This window comes from Mus pahari, chromosome 16 (assembly GCF_900095145.1).
Source record: "Mus pahari chromosome 16, PAHARI_EIJ_v1.1, whole genome shotgun sequence".
Classification (NCBI taxonomy): Eukaryota; Metazoa; Chordata; class Mammalia; order Rodentia; family Muridae; genus Mus; species Mus pahari.
Window position 1 is genome coordinate 21080477 of NC_034605.1, and position 23390 is coordinate 21103866.

General features: G+C 38.9%; 1 protein-coding gene and 1 pseudogene across 2 annotated transcripts in view; one reads left to right on the top strand and one right to left on the bottom strand.

Annotated features, from left to right (window-relative positions):
* Positions 1-23390, bottom strand: part of Sugct (succinyl-CoA:glutarate-CoA transferase) — a 728955-nt gene that overhangs the window by 676555 nt on the left and 29010 nt on the right. For both annotated transcript variants that reach the window (XM_021215549.1, XM_029547521.1), the window contains 3 exons: positions 17175-17260; positions 16648-16698; positions 2817-2937 (listed from right to left, as the gene is read on the bottom strand). In XM_021215549.1, the coding sequence (XP_021071208.1) occupies positions 2817-2937; positions 16648-16698; positions 17175-17260 (258 nt within the window). The remainder of the gene's footprint in view (positions 1-2816; positions 2938-16647; positions 16699-17174; positions 17261-23390) is intronic.
* Positions 4623-5394, top strand: LOC110334225 (annotated as a pseudogene).

A 23390-nucleotide genomic window follows, 5' to 3' on the forward strand; every position in this document is an offset into this window, starting at 1 on the left:
GGAAAGGAGTCGTGCTGCTAATTTTTTTAATTAAAAACATGTTCCAAAGACACAACTTTACATTGTTAAAAGAGGTACCTTTTTAGGTCAAAAAGTACAAAGAGGTATGGAGTTATCATTTTTAAATGATTTTGATAATTTAAATTTTAATAAATTTAAATTGTTTTAAAATAAATAGTTTAATTTTTAAAAATTGGGGGTGAAACTATTTTTCTGAGACAAGGTTTCTCTGTGTAACCCTTGCTGCCCTGAAACTTGCTCTGTAGACTAGGCTAACCTCAAACTCAGAGATCAGATCCATCCTCCTTTGCCTCCTGAGATTAAATTTAAATTTAATCCTGAGATTTAAGGCATGACCTACCACCATCCAGCTAACTTTTAATTTTTAATACAGTAAGAACACAATTGCTTAAAGTCTTCCATTTAAAATATATAAATATGTACCTTCATAAATTTGCCCTACCCAGTGGTTCACAAAGAACACTGCAGTTTTTGCTAAAAGTAATTGCTAGTGAACAATAGCTTTTTAAACACTGCCCCCTACTGTCCACATTCAGCTTCCTCAAAAATAATAAGACAGAAATAAAAATAACCAGGCCCTTCCACCTTTGAAATCAGTTTAACATCTTTGTTCAGCACACTAGATTTCAGACTGGAGCAAATTCAACTACACAACTGTGGGTTTCATTAAAGCAAATCCCAGGCATTGGAACATTACTTTCTTCAGTCACACAGCCCACCCAAACAGAGGGGAATTGGACTGACAATAAGTAACAACACTGGGAAACATCAGAAAAGACAAGAATCTCCATGGTGACATTGCAACTTTAGACTATCATAGTAAGGTTTGTTTTTAAAAATTAAAAAATAATGCTAGGAAGAATGACAAACTGTTACGAAAGAGATTAACCTTGCTTTCCACCCACACAACCTCACAACTCACAGATGACAATGACTTTTGCTCCCAAATAATCTGTTGACCAGACTTTCTGACGAGCTCCTTTCCTCCTCACTTCTACTGGAAATATGATTAACAGCAAATGAAAGAGAGCAGCCAAAACAAACCTCAGAGAGAGGTACTCAGTGTCCTATGGTCACAAAGTGTGCGTTAGCACTTCTGCTGGCCAGTTCTGCCAACATGGCCCAAGCTAAGTCATACGGGAATTGGGAACCCCAGTTGAGAGAATATCCTCACCAGATTGGCCTGTGGGCAAGCCTTTGGTGCATTTTCTAGATGACTGAGGTCAGAGGGCCCATCTGGATGATGGACTACAAGATCTAAGAGGAAATAAACCCTTTACACGCAAAATGTTCAGGGTGTTTCATTACAGCAATCAAAAGCCTAAGGCAGCACTTCAGAATGACTGTCATAAGTATGAAAGGTGATGAATCACTTAATAGTGCATCAAGAAACCTAGGTGATTTATCATACAGTAATTTACAAAATAACAAGTTTCATGATATAATTTTCATATATTTATAAATTTTGATATTTACCCAAAGTACAATTTCCTACCCCTTCCTGACAATACTATTCTTCTTTCCGAATAGCCTCTCTTCTGCTTTCATAATGTTAAAACTCTAGATCACACAAGAGAGAAAACATGCAATATTTGCCTTTCTGAGTCTTACTTTGATTAACATAATGATCTCTACTTTCATCTATTTTCCTCTAATTGACATGATTTCTTTCTTCTTTATAGTTAATTGAACCTTAATTGTGTCCCTACACTACATTTTCTTTATCTATTCATGTGTCGTTTGTTCATAGTCATCCTGTGCTGATTTCAGAGCACTGCTATTATGAATAGCACAGTAATAAGCACTATGATATATATATATCTTATGCTGACTTTGATCCATTTTGACATATATCCAGCTGGATCATATGCTATTCCCAATTTAAATTTTTTGAAGATACCATCCTTAGTGATTTCCATAGTAGCCACAAAAATTCATAGTCTCATCCAAAGTGTACAAGAGCTGCCCTTCCCCTCCCCCAGCACCATCAAATGTCCTGCTGCTTGTTTTCTTAACAATAGCCATTCTTACTGGGAGACCCAGAAGCTCAGTGTAAGCATGATTTTCATTTCTGTGGTGGCTAAGAATATTTAACATTTTTAATGTAAGAAGTTTGGGTTTTAAAGCTATTTACTATTTATAAGTTGTATAACGTCATGTCCCTTAGCCATTCAGGATTCAGTACAAATATTATTCTAAAGACTATCAGGAGGTGGTGATGAAAGAAAATATAGAATGATGAGAGACTTGGGGTTTTCTCCATACTGCCTGTCCCCTTTCCTCCTGAGTCCCCTATACTGACCTCTAAAACCATGTGATCCACACATTTTCCTCTTAGCTGACAACTATGAGGTCATATGGTTTTTCTCCACAGCCTTTTCTTCACTAAATCACAGTTTGAAGCCATTATGGTAGCACACACACTTGTAAGCCTAGCACTCTGGAAATGGGGACAAGTGGATCAGGAATTCAAGATCATCTTCAGCTACAGCAAAGAAGTTTCAGGGCCAGCATGGACTATGTAAAACTCTGGATAAAAAAAAAAACCTACAGAATTTGAGAATTGTGGAGGGAGGATTTCAATAATAACTGAAGGCCTAGAAAACCCTTTGACCCTAACTATAGTTGGGTATAAATGTGAATTTGCCAATTCAGAAAAGAAATACAAATATCCAATAAATCTATGAAAATGTTCAATTTAGGTCAAAGGTCCTTAATAGTTCTGTTCAGCAGTCTCTAAGACTTGGGAAGAAGTGATGGGTTTCTGATAGAAGGATGGTTCAGGGTTGAAATACCTGTGATGGAGCAGTAGATGATGTGAGGAGCAATCTTATCTATATCTTCATATCCTAGGCCCATCTCAGAAAGTTTCCCAGGAACATAGTTTTCCACAAACACATCACAAATGGCCGCAAGCTGAAGAAAGAGATAAAAATTAATCAGATTTTTTTGAGGAACTTCCAAACCTTCAACAACTCTTCCCACATAATAGAATTTTAACTTCAATTTCAATTCTCACAATGGAAGAATCCAAAAAAAACCTTAGGATAAATTAAGTATGTTTATGTGTACATAAAAGATCTGATCAATTACTTGAACTGCTACTGTCAAGAAAACTATGGTTATAATGATTTGTAGTTGTATACTATTAAATATATTTTGTACCCTACAAATGTAAGAAACATTTACTTAACATGGTCTGTCCAAATACAGTCTCAGAAGACATAAAATGTAAGTATATAAAATTCTGTCTTAAACTGTATTTTGTTTTGATTTTCAACAACTGATGGAACGCATCTTAGCAGGCATCTCAAGGAGAGACCCTGTCATCCTTTGAAGCTCTAGAAATAAAAGCACCATTCAAGTATGTGGCCTCTGGAGACACTACTACAGAGCCTACCATATTTTAGAGGTCTGAGGGCAAAACACAAGCATCAGCTGAAGTAAGTGAGGACTTCATGAATAACAAGCATCACAATGTATGAAGTATACTCAAGAAGCATCAATCAAGAATAAATTGTAGGATAGGAAGATGGAAAATAGGACTACGTTACTCAAATAAAAACAACTGCAGTTCCATGAGAACTGCCTTCCTTTCTTTTTGAGGACAAATATTCCTGTGACCCAACCACCTTCCATCTTTTATTTCCACTATATTCTACCTCTTCCATGTTCCATCGTCTTCCAATATTGATGTACTGAGGACTAAGCTTCCAAATCAGGAACCTTTGGGACCACATTCAAACTATATCCAAATAATAGCAAATAAAGACAGAGAAGATGCAGGTGTGCAACTTAAATACCACACTATACAGATATCCTTTCCAAATCCCAGGTTAAGTTGATAAACTTCTCATATGGGCGAGCTATACAGCATACTCCAAGTAATTATTCTAATGCTATGATTAAATACTCTGAGCAAAATCAACCTAGTGGAGGAAATGGTTTATTTGGCTTACACTTCCAGGTACAATCTATCATATCACTAAGGGAAATAGAGCAGGAAATCAAGCAGAAACCATGTAGGAAAGATGCTGTAACTTTAATTTTTCAAAGTCTACTTTTAATGATGGTTCTTAAACACTTTAACCTCCCTTCTAGCCCACCACCCACCAGAGGCAGTGGAAAAGAAAGGATACAGGGGAAGTAGACCTGTTTAGAAATGATTCTTTGGGGAAAAATCCCATCTGTATTGTCAGGAAACCAGCAGTTCAGTTCACAGGACAGCAGCTGCAGCTCAATCCACTCACAAACATTTCCTGAATATACCAGCAGTCCAGTTCAGTAATGTTGTAATAGTAGCAGTGGTGGCATGACTTAGCAGACACAAAAAATACAAATATTACATGTTCTCACTTATATTGACTTAAATAGTCAAATTCATGGGTATGTGTGCAAGTAGAATGCAGACTAGAGATTATGAGGGGTTAAGGAAAAGAATTGAAGAGCCACTGCTTAATGAGCTCAAAGTTTCTCTTCGGAGTGGCAAAGCATGTTAGAAATAAGCAGTAGCAAGGGCGGGGCCATAACCCCACCCCGGAAGATAAGGCTGCCTTGACCTATTTCCTCTTTCACCTTTGCTTGTCTGCAGACTGGCCGCCATGGACCATGTGATCCGAGGGCAGAGGAAAGGAGCGGGTTCTGTGTTCCGTGGGCACGTGAAGCACCTTTAATGGCGCCGCGTGCCTGCGTGCTGTGGACTTCGCGGAGCGACTCGGCTACATTAAAGGCATCGTAAAGGATATTCATGACCCTGGCCCCGGCGCTCCCCTCGCCAAAGTAGTCTTTCCGGATCCCTACCGATTCAAGAAGTGGACAGAGCTGTTCATCTCAGCGGAGGGGATCCACACTGGACAGTTTGTGTATTGCGGCAAGAAGGCTCAGCTGAATATCGGCAGTGTTTTGCCCGTGGGCACCATGTCCGAGGGTACGATCGTGTGTTGTCTGGAGGAGAAGCCTGGGGACGGGCAAGCTGGCCCGAGCCTCCGGGAACTACGCCACAGTGATCTCCCACAACCCAGAGACCAAGAAGACCGAGTGAAGCTGCCTTCGGGGTCCAAGAAGGTCATTTCCTCTGCCAACCGAGCCGTTGTAGGTGCCATGGCTGGTGGAGGCAGAATTGACAAGCCTATCTTAAAGGCTGGCAGTGCCTACCACAAGTACAAGGCAAAGAGGAACTGCTGGCCACGTGTGCGGGGTGTGGCCAGGAATCCTGTGGAGCATCCCTTTGGAGGTGGTAACCACCAGCACATTGGCAAACCCTTCACCATCCGAAGAGATGCCCCTGTGGGGCGCAAAGTGGGTCTCATTGCTGCCAGCCGGACTGGACGGCTACGGCTACGTGGAACCAAGACTGTACAGGAGAAGAACTAGAGCTTGTTCAGGAGCTCAAATAAAGTATATCCTTTGGCTAACAAAAAAGAAAGAAAGAAAGAAAGAAAGAAAGAAAGAAAGAAAGAAAGAAAGAAAGAAAGAAAGAAAGAAAGAAAGAAAGAAAGAAGCAGTAGCAATAGCTGTACATCCTCATAGATGTAACTAATGCCACTGAATTAAAGAGAAATAAATGGTTTACATTAAAATTTTTAATGTTTATATTTCACCACATTTTAAAAAACTTAAATGCTGGGTATGGTGACACACATCTTTGATCTAAGCACTCATATGGCAGAGAGAGTCAGTTCTCTCTGAGTTTGAGGCCAGCCTATCCTACAAATAGCCAGCCAGAGCTATTTGCCTTAACCCTGTCAACAAAGCAAAACATTAAGCCATAAGGATATCTATATGTTTAGATTTCTGAAGATTCTAAATAAGACTTCAATTAACATGACAGATTCAAATACAAATACACCATAAGATCACTATTTCAATAAGACAAGAAAAAAATGTAGGCAAAACACCCATACATATAAAATATAAAATCTTTATAAATACTCTGAGATGAAAACAGGAAAATGAATACCGGCAATGAACTAAGATGAAAGCACAATACAAAAAAAAAAAAAAAGTATGTAGGGAAAACCAATCTACTTTTAAAAAGTAATGATTTCTGGAGCTGGGGAGATTGCTCAGTCATTAAAGTGCAACATGTTTGCCTTTCATGCCTGAAAACCTGAGTTAATCATCAGAACCCGAAAGAAGAACTGAAAGTGATGGTGTCATGTGCTTATAAGCCCAACACTGGGGAACAGAGATATGGTTTCTGAAGCTTGCGAGCCAGTCAACAAGCCGGGGCAAGATCCAACCCCATAAGCGTCAATATCCAAAAACAATATGGTGGACAGTGCCTGATGAACAATGCCTAAAGGTGACCTCTGACCTCCAAACAAATATCTGAGCATATGCATGTGCACCCATACACGTGTGCAACCACACACGTGAACACATTTACATGCACATCCATACAACACAAATAATAACCACTGAAGAGTACAGGATCTGAAAATAAAGACACAGTAGGAAAACACATCAAGCAATAATGAAGAACAATTTAGGAAAAAACTAAACTGAATATCAACTGAAAGAAAAAGTTTACAAAGAAACAAAGTCCAGTTTATCCTGGGGAATTGGTTTGAGTTTGAGGAATTACACAGTCAGAGAGCAAGAAGACCAACAGCAGACAGCAGGAGACACAGGAAATCTTCACTGTATGTTCAATAGCATGCAATGATGCTATGACAAGCAGACAAACGGGAAACCATAGCACAGGCACATATGGTGACTAGAACAGTGAAGAGAAGCACCAGAAAACTCTCATCATCTCAGAACTGGCTGGGGCAGTTACAGGTACCATTTTAAAAAGACTCTGTAACAAAAAGTTTAAAAATTAAAAATAAATAATTTTTAAATGACCCTTGTAGAACCTGATATTGTTATTTTGCTAAATGCTCCTTTTGTGAAACTGCCTTATAGATATTTGTTATATCCATAGACCTGGACTGCTCTCAATCTTCATCAAAGATGCATCATTTGCAGTGGATAGCACTCAATGGAGAGATATGTAACTGATCGCAGTGTTAAGGATTAGAGACTTGGTGTTCAGCTCTAACTGAGACACCAATTCCAACATTACCAAGGCTCTGGGGACACTGCAGAGAAGGCAGAAAGAAAGTAAAGGCCTGAGAATGGGGATAAAATTAAAATTTTTCAATTTAAAACAAAACAACAAAGACTCATGCTGAGCCTCCAGTTTGGGGACCCAAGACTTTCTGTGAACTGAACAATTTGGAAACTCAGAGTCACCATCACCAGAGTATACGTGGCCAGCAGAGTAACTCTAAACTAGGGAAATAAAAACCATACAGAATTCAATGATGTGGAAACTGTTGAGAGACAACATCTACAGGAGAACAAAGACTATGGTTTGGGGGGTGGGTGGTAGTTGAAGTGGTGGTTACAATGGATTGGGCTTTGTTTGGTTTGTTTTTTGAGGCAGTGCTTCATGATGTCATACTTTGTGGCCTGGAACTCTCTATATACATACCAGACAGACCTCAACCTCAGAGACCTGCCTGCCTCTGCCTCCTGGATGATGGGGTGGAAGGCATCACCACCACACACAACCTAAGACTAGCTTTTAAGTGGCACAGGAGACACAAGGAAAGACTTCTCTGAGGGAACTATCAAGAAAGAACTTACAATCTGATTTCCACATGCAAGAGAGCCCCAAGAACCCTGAAGCCGCAGAGACCAATGGCTTCCACTCTCATTACTATACACAGTATTGCATGGAGACAGCTAGAGACAGTGGGTTTTGAAGCTATAGCTTTTCAACTTGGATACCTGTGTCAACAATTCACTTCATAAGTATTTTTTTATTTTTATTTGCTTATTTATTTATTTATTCTTTTATTAAGTTTCTACTGTCATTCATATATATATATATTCATATATTCATATATATATATATTCATATATTCATATATATATTCATATATATATGAATGACAGTAGAAACTTAATAAAAGAATAAAGTTGGTTGGTTGGCTGGCTGGTTGGTTGGTTGGTTGGCTGGCTGGCTGGCTGGCTGACTGGCTGGTTGGTTGTTTGGCTGGTTGGCTGGTTTACTGCTATTATGACTTAGAACTATTATTTGTGTTTCTGCATTCTGGTTACTAGAAGGTACTCTTTACTGGATTATGCAGCAACATCTTATATGTGCCTCCCCAACTTATTCTTGCATCTTTTCTTCTTTCCCTCAACCTTACCCGCCTTTTTTTAATACATCTTAATTGTAACCTTCCACAGCTTTAACAATGTTAAAATTTTGTGGATCTTAACATTGTCCCAGTTTTCCCCTCCTGAGGACTTTACCACATCCTTTTTTTCTTTTCCAGGTGACTCTAACATTTAATCTTTAACCTTACCCACTCCACTTCCTTTCTACTCCTGATCTTATTACTAAATTGGAAGTATATTCCCATACTGCCCGGGGTTATTTATCTCCAACAGTATTGAAATCAAAGGAGTCTCTGTTGTGAACTGGCTAGTATGACGATTGCATGTGGTCATATCAAACATCTTTTGTAACTCTCCCAGTTGATACCTATTCAAGGAAAAACACAGAACTTACACTAGGCACCTTGAGCTCCTGGACTGAGAAATTATTTTCTGAACTACACATGCAACTCTACCACGTCCTAGTCCCACCAGAACATTGCAAATGCTTCAACTTAAAGAACATAGCTGAAAAGTAATAAACCAAAACAAAGAGATCGCAACACAGAAAATATCTAATAAAAAAAAGTAACATAAGAAACATGAAAACCAGGACACTATAACTCTGCCAAAAATTAGTGTCTTAGCACTGTATAATATGACCCACTGTTAGATGAAATCACTAACAGAAAAAAATAATTATAGGTATGTTCAATGGCATAAAAAGATGAAAGAAGTAAGGAAAGTGATACAGGATGTGGAAGAGAAATCCAAGGAAAAGATAAAAATCCTGAAGAAAAACAAGCCTAGAATACTGGAAATTTAAAAATAGTAGCTCAAATACAAAAGAAAAAAATCATGGAAAGCCTCAGCAATAGAATGCATTTAGAAAGAACAGACTATATGAGCCTGAACACAAGGTAGAGGAACTGACAACCTAACAAGGATGAAAGTAAAATGATTTAAAAAAAAAAAAGAGCATGAGGGGAATTCCAAGATATACACAACACAAAAGACCAAATCCATGCATAGAAAAAGAAGACTCTAGTTCTAAGGAAAAAGGAAAAATTAAGAACCATAATAAATTTCTACCAATCTCCCATCTCTTTAGCAAAAGAAATGCAAATCCAGATATACAATAGGCAGTAAAATATCAGGCAGACAAGAGCAAAGACATTCCACTAATCATAATATAATCAAAACACTCAACACATAGAACAAAGGGAGAGTACTAAAAGCAGTAACACAGATGGACTGAGTCACACATAAGGGCAGGCTCATGAGAATAATACTAAATTGGTCGACTGAAAATTTAAAGTTGGAGGTCTTGGGATCTTATTTTTTACTACTGAAAGAAAAAAACTGATCCAAACTACCATACCCAGAAACCCTCTCTGCCATAAACGAGGGAAAAATAAAAGCTTTTCTGTGATGAGATTAGACTACAGGAACGTATACCACTAAACCAACTCTACAGGAGGTAGAATTCTTCAAAATGAAGGGGAAAGTAAAGGCCACAGGAAATAATCAACAGTGCTAGGATAACAGTTAAACAAGAGAGGAAGAGAACATAAAAACGAAGAATGAAAAACATGAACAAAAATGGCAGTAAGCAACACACAGCTTTCTGCAACTATGAATATTAGCAGTCTTAATTTATCAATTAAAAAAACACAGACTAGTAAATTGAATAAAAAAGCAGATATCAGCCATTTGTTGCCTCTAAGGAATGTACCTCATAACAAAAGACACACACTTCCTTAGGCTGGAAGGATAGAAAAAGGTATTCCAAGTAACTGGACCCAGGAAACGAGTGGGTGCCACTGTTACGGTATCTGACAAAGCTATTAGGATAGCTACTAGGAAAAGATAAAGAATGTTGCTTCATACTGATCAACAAACCACTCCATCAAGAGGATATTGCAATTCTAAAGATATACACCCAAAGGTTAACCCAATTTTACTATTAGTGGATGTAAAGTCACAGAGTAACACCCTATTCTCACCAACTAGACAGAACATCCTGTCATAAAACCCAAGCAGCTGGACACACCTGTAAAGGATTTTCCTTCACTGGATCCTTTGAGGTCGAAAGGCCCACCTTAAATCCAAATTATTCCAGTTCAGAAGACTTGCCCTAAATTTGGGCCAAATCTTCTACTGACTGCTTTGGAAAAGGACATGGAAGAGGGAGGCTTTTGGGTTTTGCCTGCTTGCCCTCATTCTTGCTGGAAGTTCATTCCTTCACTAGTATCAGAGCCTAGTAATATCGGCTAAGACTTTGAGCCTCAAATACTGATTGAATTATTAGACTGTCAGAAGACAGCCACTGTTAGACTATCAGTATCACAGCCTCTAAGATACTCCAATAAATCCTAGATAGATGATAGATAGATAGATAGATAGATAGATAGATAGATAGATAGATAGACAGATAGATCCAAGATAGACAGAGATAGACAGATATGAAACAATATGATATATGATAAATATTAATGCACATGGTAGATGATAGATAAGATATAAGACAAAGAAGACAGGTATAGATAGATATAACATGATATGATATAAGGTAGATAAATATAAATAGATATGGTATAAGATAGATAGATAGATAGATAGATAGATAGATAGATAGGTAGATAGATAGATAGATATAGATAGAAATAATAGAAAAATACAGATAGATAACAGATAAATGATAGCTGGATAGATAGATGATGGATAGATGGATGGAGAGATAGATAGATAGATAGATAGATAGATAGATAGATAGATAGATAGATAGATAGATAGACAGACAGATGGATGATTGATTCATTCTAAGAGTGCTGTTCCTCTAGAGAACCATGACTAATTTGCCATGCACCAAGTGGCATAACAGACATCTATAGAACATTTCATCCAAATATTGCAGAATACACATTTTGCTTTCGTCAGCAGCCAATGTAATTTTCTCTTAAATAGGACATATGTCAAAACACAAAGAAAATCTTGACTAATACTGTAAAATAACTACTTGTAGTCTATCTAATACAATGAAATAAGATCACAGACAAGTGGTTCTCAACCCACCTAATGCAGTGACACTTTAATGCAGTTCTTCATGTTACGGTGACCCCCAGCCATAAAATTATCTTATTTCTACTTCATAACTGTATTTTTGATTCTATTACAAATCATAATGTAAATATCTAATATGCAGGATATCTAATATGTGACCCCCAAAGGGGCCATGAGCCACAAGTTGAGAGTTGCTGCTACAGATCAACAGCAAAAGAAACTCTAGTGCATAGACAAACTAATGTAAAATAAACAACACAAGAAATCAAGAAGGTGTCTGGCATCAATGGGAGGAGAGACCCTTGGTCCTGTGAAGGCTTGATGCCCCAGTGTAGAGGAATGCAAGGATGGTGAGGTGGGTGCGTGGGGGGAGCACCCTCATAGAAGCAGGGGTAAAGGAGATGGAATAGGGGATTTGAGGAGGGGAAACCAGGAAAGGAGATAACACTTGAAATGTAAATAAATAAAATATCCAATTAAAAGAAAGAAAGAAACCAAGAAGGAAGATAAAAATACAACCTATCCAAGAATTAGAAGAGAAGCTTGTACTTCTAGAGGGTCCAGAAGATATGCCCTCCCTAATGCCATAAGTAGCAATTTGTAAGAGGAACACCAGCAACCATGAAGCACTTTATGACTGCTCATCTCTGAATGCCCAACCTTACGGAAGGATCCTCAATTGCTCAACTGCATAACTTAGATGAAATGGGGCTACTTAGACCCTCAAATAGCAAAGGTCAAATGGCAGCCCCGAGTCAACAAAGGCAAGGTAAACATTTTTAATGTAGTGAGCACTACAAGCAAAGTAGTGTTCATAATGGCCTCATTTGTATAGAGCTTCAGCACCAGCTAATTAATTGTTAGTACTCATGGTATTCATAGAAGTGAAGTAAAAAAAGAAACCTACATTCTTGTTCAATTTATAAAAGCAGAAAACATCCTGAACAAAAGAACCAACACTACCCAGGATCACAGAAACAAAGACCATGGCCCTTCAAGCAACTTCCAGACATGAATCAGTTTAGAGACAAAACTCCAGCAAAGTAGAGGCTCTACTTGATGAAGGATCCGGCTTACAACTTCAAAAAAAAAAAGTACTAATGAATCCCAACCTCCCCCTGAAGGAGGGACTTCTGCTAGGGTAACAGGTAATTTACACTGGAGAAAATTAAATAATCAGACAATTCAGGGCCTACAAGACACTAGATCTTAATTATTCCTTGGAGACCCCCAATACTGTTGTAGCCCTCCAGTTAAAGTGAGACTTTATAAAGGTCAGATGATCAATGACGTTATAACCAAAGTCTGAATCACAGACGGTCCAGTGGGTTTCTGAACTCCCCCTGAGTGTATTTTCTCATTCACAGAATATATAATTGGGATAGATATACTTAGAAGTTTGTTGAATCTTCACATTCACTCCCTGATCTGTGGAATGAGAGACATTATGGTTAGAAAGGCCAAATGAAAGTCATTAACCTGCCTCAGAAAAATTAGTGAACCCAAAACATTTCACATCCCTGAAAATGATTACTCCAACATTAAGGTCCTAAAAGAGGCAAGTTCCCACTACATATCCCTCTACCTCTGCTATTAGGCCTGGGCAGAAGATGGATATATCAGGGAGAATGGCAATTGATTATTGCAAATTTAATCAAGTACTGACTCCAAACCGCTGTTAGATATTGATTGATGTTGGTTGTAGGAGATTCAGTAGAGGAGTTCACCAAGATGCTAAGCCTTCATTTTCTGAAGGGGCAGACGGGTTTAATCATCGTAGAAAAGACTGAGCCTCAGCGAGCTCAGTCTAGTTATTTTTACTCAGTCATAACACAAGGTTAATTGGGGCTGGTAATGGTTTTAACTATCAAAGTATCTTGCTTGCCCTTGCTGCCTAGGAGAGAAGAAAACTTAGACAAATCTCAGTCCCTATTGACCATGGCTAGCCATAATCAAAAGTAAGAACTCCCAAGTTTGCCAGGAGTTTTCTAGGACCAAGGTTTATACAGTTATAAGCTGTATAAGTGCAGACTTTCCAGAGAGACGACATTTCTTCAAGGTTCAAATTGTCTCAAAACAAGTTCTCAGCCTCTACTGATTAAGTCAAACATGGCAAAGGCTTTGCTGAAACACTTCACTCAAAGCCAGACACGAAGACTTTACATTTCACTTAAAGCCAGATATAAAGGATTTCCTACACATGTCACTACAGTTAGACCAAGGAGTGGGTTCCATGCCTGAACAGAGTTACCTATCTCCTGGTACCAGGAATGCAGGTCATACAAATACTTCTATCATCATCTGTCTACAAAGACTCCCAGGAGCAATGCTAGTGTACCTTAAGGCTTCTACTTCAAGAATCCATTATGGATCTTATGTCATAACTTAGTTTGAAAGGCTCTTGACTGTTTGCCTTGGCTACAGGTTGTCTGTCACACTGCTCCATTGTATTCATGGCATCATGTGATTTGACGACAGGAACAGAAAATATCAACCATTCTGGACTTTTTGGTAAAGAATATGCACATGAGAAGATGATAAATAAACACATCAAAACTCAAGAGCTTTCTATCTCAGTAAAATGTCTACGATTTCAATGGTTTAAGACTGAGATATCCTTTCTAAGGTGAAAATTATGTAGTTGCACCCTAACCCCTTCCACCACCAAGAAAGCACAAGGCTTAGTGGGCTATTCTAGAGAAAGCACATTCCTCATTTGATGTGTTACTCCAACCCATATAGCAAATGAGTTGGAAGTTGTTAGTTTTTAATAGAGTCTAGACCAGGGAAGGCTTTTTACCAGGTTCAGGCTGCTAAATGGGCTACTGTGCCACTTGGATCACAAGATCTAGCAGGCTCGACTGTATTTGATATGTTAATGACAGAGGTGTGTGGATTCTTTTGTTTTTCCAATTTTTATTAGGTATTTACTTCATTTACATTTCAAATGCTATCCCCAAAGTCCCCTATACCCTCCCCCCTCCCCTACCCACCCACCTTCCCTTCTTGGCCCTGGTATTCCCCCTGGTATTCCCCCCCCCCCATACTGGGGCATATAAAGTTTTCAAGACCAAGGACCCTCTCTTCCCAATGATGGCTGACTAGGCCATCTTCTGCTACACATGCAGCTAGAGACACGAGCTCTGGGGGTGCTGGTTAGTTCATATTGTTGTTCCACCTATAGGGTTGCAGACCCCTTCAGTTCCTTGGGTACTTTCTCTAGCTCCTCCATTGGGGACCCTGTGTTCCATCCAATAGCTGACTGTGAGCATCCACTTCTGTGTTTGCCGGGCACTGTTATAGCCTCACAAGAGACAGCTATATCAGGGTCCTTTCAGCAAAGGTGTCTGGATTCTTTGGCAAGATTCTATAGGTGAGTCACAGAAGAGACTCTTAAATTTTTCTAACAATATAGCTGAAATTGATTCTTTTTAAAAAATAATTTGACTAAACAATGGTTTTTAAAAAAATAAAAATAAAACTTGAAACTTGGTTCCCTAACCAAATGGATACAAATCCATTAAAATGAGTTGGAAAGCTTAATGATGATAAATATGATTATCTCACATGATGCAGCCAACCACATTTGCATCAGGAAATAACAGATCATAATGAATGGGTGCTACACAGCAAGAGCTCTTTTAAGCATTTAATCCAAATAAGCTTGATTCTAAGCACTGTAGGAAGAAGTTACAGTTATGATCCTACTACTGAGAACACGGAAGCATAAAAAAATAATCTACCTAAATTTACATAGCTTGCAAGGAAAAGAGGCAGAGTTCAAATCTCATGGCAAGATGCATACGCTTAACCGCTGTGCAATGCTACCTTGGGAAAAGAACATGCTAAGTATGCCAGTGAAGCTTGGTTTCTCCAAAACATGTGACTCCATGTTCAAATATTGGATTTCACCATTACTTATGTTAAAAGAAAAACCAAATGCTTCATTAAAGTGAATATTAAATTTAACAGAATTTAGTTCTAAAATGAATGCATCAGGCAGTGTTGAGAACTCGGAGAGATCCAAAGGGCTCCCATAGCAATGTGGATAGGCAACACTTATAAACAACAGGAAGAAATCACATGCAGAAAACAACCACCTGACCAACCGGTAGCCTAAGATTGGCCAAAGTTTTGTTTTTGTGATCAAAGTCCATTATCACATGAATATAGCCCACAAATAGTTTGCTCAATAAATTGTTGCAGTTTACTACAAATGTGTTAGCTTTATGCCAAATCCAGCATGAGCTACATGATCTTATGTGTATCATTTATATTTGAGGCCACTCAATCACCTTTCATGGTAATATTCTTTTTTATTTAACAACAAACAAAATCACATTTATGTATTTACTATTTTTTTATTCACTAATGGTGCACACCTTTAATACCAGCACGCAGGAAGCTGACGCAGGGTATCTCTGAGTTCGAGGCTTGCCTGGTCTGGAGAATGAGTTCCAGGACAGGCAGGGCTACACAAAGAAACCCTGTCTTAAACACTCAAACTAAAACAAAAACTATATTTGTTTGTTCATCTATTTACTTATTTGAATGTGTATGGTCATTCTCATGCCACACATGCATGTGGAAACATAATGTGGGTCTTAAGATTGAACTCAGATCCTCAGATTTGCTTCACCCATTCACTGGCGCAAAAATTAATATTCTAATACTTCATTTATACAAACATTTGGAGGCTTTGAGGGGAAACTATAAGTATAATACTGAAGACTAGAATCTGATGTCAAAAGAACTCAATCAGGCTGGAGAGATGGCTCAGCTGTTAAGAGCACCGACTACTCTTCCAGAGGTCCTAAGTTTAATTCCCAGTAACCCCATAATGGCTCACAACCATCTGCAATGGGATCTGATCACCTCTTCTGGTGTGCCTGAAGAGAGCAGTGGTGGTGTACTCAAATGCACAAAATACATAATAAATAAATCTTTAAAAAAACTCAATCCATAACCCTATGATTTTAATTACATGCAACATATAAGAAACTATTCAGGGCACTATGCTTGCTTAAGCAATGTCAACTCAAATGCACACACAAGCCACACTTCCTGGATCCAGTGTATTGTCTTTTATATTTACTGACATATGTTTGCGCATATCAGTAGTGATTTAAAAAAGAGAGAGAGAGAGACCATGAATTTGAGACAAAATAGGGAAGAGACATGGAAAAGGTTGAAAGAAGGAGGTGGGGGACATAATTATATTTTTATTGGATTTTTAATCCAAAACACTAGTGAGAAGCAAGTCACCCAAAACAAAGACAACTCAAATTACTAAATAGGATTTATAGCCACCACTTACAGATTGGCAATGAAGCAATGTTTTAGACCCTTTCCCAGGTAACCAAGCCCCGCATAAGAACCTAAGAACTAAGGTGATGTCACATACTGTACCTCTTTGACGATTCTCACTCCTCTGGGATCCTTGATATTAACAGCTATACTCTAAAAATCAAAATGTCGACATTAGAATACTTTCATAAACGTTTTTCATCATTGCTGTCAGTTAAACAACAGAGCCATTCATATCACACAAATTCTCATTATAAAGCAAGCTTAGTGCCTTTATGAATTAATACTTAGGTAATCTTTATTGGCTTTAGTTGCAATCAAAATGTTTATCTGACACCAAGAACCATACATAGTACATACTTTTCAGTAGCAATACTGTATAATACCAACATAGGAGAATAAATGTAAAGAACCAAGTTATTTGTTTTTCACAGAATATTTCCATTACAAATTCTCATAATTTCTTAAGTTATTTAGTAGAAGAGGACTAGTAATAAAAAATTTATTGCTTAGATGTTATCATGAAATTTGAAATATTAGTTACATATCAAAAAGCAAGCCATGATAGCAAAAGTTTTGTAACTGCCATAGAATTACACAAATAAAGCAAAAACAGAAAATAGTCTTACTTTTTTATTTCGATTAACACTAAGAAAATATGTACTTTCAGTGTTCACAAAAGGAGGTCCCCAAGATCGTGTGTCATCACCAGCTCCTGTAAATGATAATATGAACTATTAATTACAAACTGACAGGCTCACTTCTGTGCACACTCCCAGGTACCTGAAGAAAGTCAACTCATCCTAGTGATATCCTTGGTGTTTTCTGTAGCTCAATACAACTTACGAAATCTCCACTTTCTAATACTAACTGCCAAATCATTCCATATGTGCTTTCACTAACTTGCAGTATTGAAGGTCAAAATCCAAAGGAAATATTTTGCTAGCAGTCTTTAAGATTGGTAACCAGAAAACTTGGGAGGGGGGTCAGTTTTTTGCAAGCATGTTAGCCAGTTCCTTTATAACTTCTTGCCACTGAATGAGAAATAAAACTATAAAGTAAACAAAAGATGTGTTATATATTATTTAAATCAGAATAATAATGTGAGTATATATAAATTTGCCTAAAGGGTTGAGCATACAATAATAACTAATAATCTATAAAATATTTCTGTAATAAAAACCTAATAAGCCAAAACAGAGGCTGGGGAAATGGCTCATCAGTAAGTAATGGGCTTGTTGCTTTTTTACCATACTTCAAATCCCCAGAACCCATATAAAATTCAGGTGGATGTGGCAGTCTGCCCTTATTCTCAGTACCTACTAGGTAGGAACAGAGAGTCCACAGATCAATACAAATACAAATGTTAACTCAGTTATCAGCTGTGATGTCAAGAGAATTAGAATGGGTATTCTATCTAAGAACAGATGATACAATAATAGTGGTTTACATTGAGGCATGTAATCTCAACACTGAACATTAAGAGAAGTTCAACACCAGTATGTGCACTACCTAGCTCTCTCTCTCTCTCATTCTGTGTGTGTGTGTGTGTGTGTGTGTGTCCCTCCTTCCCTCAGACCCTCAAAAAAACCAAAAGAACCAAGAATAGGATTGCAATAAGAAAGCTAGAACTTTATAGAATCTGGACTGTGGAGATGGGATGCTCNGCATTCCCCAGCATAAGCAACAGACAAAAGGTAGCATGTGTCACTGTCTGGGTCCATATTCCTAACTGAGTGGGTGAGGCATTGCCTCTGGATAGCAGGGCCTGATAAGTTCTGCCAGTGGAGACTGACAAGGCCAGGCTCAGATGGATGGTAATATTCACCTTGGTGCTATGAGAATCTTTTGCTAATTACTTTGGGCTCTTGTGAAAATCTATTTAAAAATAAATTGAATCTTCCAAGTATTCTACATTAAAGGGTTTATCATTTACTGTAAAGTATTAAGGTCATATTATTACATATTGTCTTTTTTGAATCTTATGAATCTGTACTATGGTTCTGATCCATTCTCGCTGATTTGAGAATTCTGTCTCCAATCTTTAAGAATTAAATCTTTGAAAACAAATGATAATGTGATTTCATCATTTTTGAGGAACATTTTCATTTAGCAGATGCTGGACTAGAACTCATTAGGTGGTAAATAATGACCTTCAACTAATGATCCTTCTGCTCCCATTTCCATAGTGCTGGGGTTACAGCTGTGCACCACCACAAAGAATACCAATGATTTTTGAAAACTCCAAAATGAACAAGTTAAAGTATGTGCTTGTTGTAGAAAAAGGGCATGCTACATTGGCACTTTCATGAGCATAATAGCATAAACTAACAAACTGCCAAAATGCTAAGAAGGCAGCAAATAAAATGAGAAATGTGTACACAGTGGATGTTTATTGGTAGGCAAAGAAGAAAAGAATGAACTGAAAAGATATCACATCCTAGTGTGTGTTTGAGACTTTGAGTCTCCAGACCAACCTGGGTTAGGTAAAGAGATACTATAATTAGATAGATAGGGCCGAGAGACAACTTGACACCCAGGAGTTCTAGGTCTAGGGTCTGTGATCTAGGATAACAGGTAAGGCCCCAAACCCCACTCCAATACCTGGCCTAACTGGGACCCCCAGGACCCAGGGGATGCAGGAACCCCACCCAGCCAGAGATACACATTCCTTGCAGTTTGCACCTGCTCCAGGGGGAGGTGCCTGTGCTCTGCATACCCACCCACTCAGCCCACACCAAGAGGCAGCTTGACCCCCCAGGAGATTTGACACATCCAGGATCACAGGTGAGGCCCCAACCCCTGCCTCCTTACTTAGCCTAACTGGGACCCTCCCAGGACCCAGGGTACCCAGGAACCCCCGCCCAGCCAGAGGGTTCCTTCCAGTTTGCACATGTGCCTAGTAGTGGAGGCCATGTTCCAGCCTGCCCCAATCCACCCACACCCAGAAATAGTTTGACCCCCAGGAGTTCTGACACACACAGGATCGTGAGCTTGCAGGAGGAACAGGTTCCAGTCAGAAATAGCAAGACCAATTAACACCAGAGATAACAAGATGGCAAGAGGCAAATGCAAGAACATAAGTAACAGAAACCAATGCTACTTGGCAACATCAGAACCCAGTTCTCCCACCACAGCAAGCCCTGGATACCCCCCAATAAACATGAAAAGCAAGATTGAGACATAAAATTCTATCTCATGAATATGAGCAAGGGGGTGGGGGGCAGATGGAGGAGTTGGAGAAGGGACTGATGGAGCTGAAGGGGTTTGCAGCCCCAAGGAGGGAGCAACAGTGTCAACAGGCCAGAACCCCGGAGCTCCTGTGGACTGAACCACCAATGAAAGGAGGGATTCATGGTGCTGGCCATACATGTGGCAGAGGATGGCTTTGTTGGACATCAGTGGGAGAGGAGGAGAGGCCCTTAGGGCTGAGGGTGTTCAATGCTCCAGTGTAGGGAAATGCTAGGGCGGGAAGACAGGAGTGGGTGGGTGGGTGGGTGGGGGAGCACCCTCATAGAGGCAGGGGGAGGAAGGGGTGGAATAGGGGGTTTCCAAAGGGGAGACCTGGAAAGAGGAAAACATTTGAAATGTAAATAAAGAAAATAGTCTCTAAAAAATTAAAATTAAAATTAAAAAACAAAACAATCATTCACTGTGATCAAGTAGGTTTCATCTCAGGGTTGCAAGGATGGTTCAATATATGGAAATCCATCAAAAAACCCACATGATCATCTCATTAGAGACTGAAAAAGCATTTGACAAAATACCACACCCCTCCAAGTTAATAGTATTAGAGAGATCAGGAATTCAAGGCCCAAACCTAAACACAGTAAAAGCAATATACAGCAAACCAATAGCCAGTATCAAATTAAATGGAGAGAAATATGAAGTAATTCCACTAAAATCAGGGATAAGACAAAGCTGCCCACTCTCCCCCTATCTATTCAATATAGTACTCAAAGTTCTAGCCAGAGCAATAAAAGGAAATCAAAGGGATACAAATTGGGAAAGAGGAAGTCAAGATATCACTATTTGTGGATGATATGATAGTATGCATAAGCGACCACAAAAATTCTACCAGAAAACTCCTAAACCTTATAAACAGCTTCAGTGCAGTAGCTGGATATAAAATTAACTCTAACAAATCAGTAGCCTTTCTCTATTCAAAGGATAAATGGGCTGAGAAAGAAATTAGGGAAATAACATCCATCACAATAGTCACAAATAATATAAACTATTTTGATGTGACTCTAACCAAACAAGTGAAAGATCTATATGAGAAGAACTTCAAGTCTCTGAAGAAAGAAATGGAAGAAGACTTCAGAAGATGGGAAGATCTCCTATGCTCATGGATTGGCAGGATTAACATAGTAAAAATGGCCATGTTACCAAAAGCAAGAGTCAATGCAATCCCCATCAAAATTTCAACTCAATTCTACACTGAGATAGAAAGAGCAATTCTCAAATTCATCTGGAATAACCAAAAAAAAAAACAACAACAACAAAAAAAAAATCCCAAAACCAAACCAAAACAGACAACCTAGGATATCGAAAACTGTTCTCAACAATAAAAGAATTGGGGGAATCGGCATCCCTGATCTCAAGCTGTGCTACAAAGCAATAATGATATAAACCACATAGTACTGGTACAGAGACAGGCAAGTACATCAGTGGAATAGAACTGAAGACCCAGAAATAACCCCACACAGCTATGGTCACTTGATCTTTGACAAAGGAGCTAAAACCATCCAGTGGAAAAAAGACAGCATTTTCAACAAATGATGCTGGTTCAACTGGTGCTTAGCATGTAGAAGAATGCAAATTGATCTATTCTTATCCCCTTGTACAAAGCTCAAGCCCAAGTGAATTAAGGACCTCTACATAAAACCAGATAAGCTGAATCTAATAGAAGAAAAAGTGGGAAGAGTCTCGAACACATGGACACTGAGGAAAATTTCCTGAAGAGAATGGTTCATGCTCTAAGATCAAAAATCAATAAATGGAACCTCATAAAAATTGCAACACTTCTGTAAGGCAAAGGATACTGTCAATAGGAAAAAACAATAAACCCACAGATTGGGAAAAGATCTTTACAAGCCCTATATCCAATAAAGGTTTAATATCAAAAATTTAGAAAGAATTTAAAAAGTTAGACTCCAGAGAACCAAATAACCCTTTTAAAAATGGGGTACAGAGCTAAAGAAAGAATTCTCAACTGAAGAATCTCAAAAAGGCTGAGGAGCACTTAAAGAAATGTTCAATATCCTTAGTCATCAGGGAAATGTAAATCAAAATGACCCTGAGATTCCACCTCACACCAATCAAAAACTCAGGTGACAACCGATTCTGGCGAGGATGTGGAGAAAGAGGAACACTCCTCCACTTTTGGTGAGACTGCAAGCTGGTACAACCACTTTGGAAATCAATCTGGTGGTTTCTCAGTAAATTGGAAATAGTTCTACCTGAAGACCCACCTAAACCACTACTGGGCATATACACAAAAGGTGTTCTAACATATAACAAGAACACATGCTCCACTATGTTCATGGCAGCCTTATTTAGAATAGCCAGAAGCTGGAAAGAACCCAGATGACCCTCAACAGAAGAATGAATACAGAAAATGTGGTACATTTACACAATGAAGTACAACTCAACTATTAAAAACAATAACTTCATGAAATTTGCAGGCAAATGGTTGGAACTATCACCCTGAGTGAGGTAACCCAGTCAAAAAAGAACACACATGGTATGTATTTACTAATAAGTGGATATTACCCCATAAGCTCAGAATACCCACAATACAACCCACAAATCATATGGAGCTTAAGAAGGCAGACCAAAGTGTGGATGCTTCGATCCTACATAGTAGGGGGAACAAAATAATCACAGGAGGGAGAGGGAGAGAGGAACCTGGGAGGGAGAGATGAGGGGGGGAATAAAGTGGGCAGAATTAGGTATTGGAAAAGATAGGAGAGTAACACAGAGAGTCAGGAAATTTAATAGAAATATGTAGCAGTGCGGGATGGGGATCTGGGAGTAACCACTAGAAAGTTCCAGAGGCCAGGAAAGCGAGAGGCTCCCAGGACCCAATGGGGATGACATGAGCCAAAATACAGAACAAAGAGGTGGCACACGCCTTTAATCCCAGCACTTGGGAGGCAGAGGCAGGTGGATATCTGAGTTCAAGGCCAGCCTGGTCTATAGAGTGAGGTCCAGGACAGCCAAGACTACACAGAGAAACCCTGTCTCGAAAAAACAAAACAAAATAAAATAAAATAAAATAAAATAAAATAAAATAAAATAAAATAAAAACAAAAACAGAACAAAGAGGAGCTAGAACCACTTCCAATAGATAGGCACAGACTCAAGTTGAAGGGTGAGACCACCCACCTATCTCAAAATTGTTAACCCAGAAATGTTCCTGTCCAAAGGAAAGACGGGTACAAAAAATGGAACAGAGACTGGAGGAAAGGCCATCCAGAGACTGCCCCGCCTAGGGATCCATTCCATCTGCAGATATCAAACCCTGACACTATTGCTGATGCCAAGAAGTTCTTGCAGACAGGAGCCTGATATGGCTGTTCCCTGAGTTTCTGCCAGTACCTGACTAATACAGATCCACATATTCACAGCCAGCCATCAGACTGAGCCTAGGGACCCCAATGGAAAAGTTAGGGGACGGACTGAAGGAGCTGAAGGGGATTGAAACCTCATAGGGAGAACAGCAATGTCAATCAATCAGACCACTCGGAGATCCCAGGGACTAAACCACCGATCGAAGAGTATACTTGGAGGAATCCATAGCTCCAGATACATATGTAGCAGAGGACTGCCTTATCTGGCAT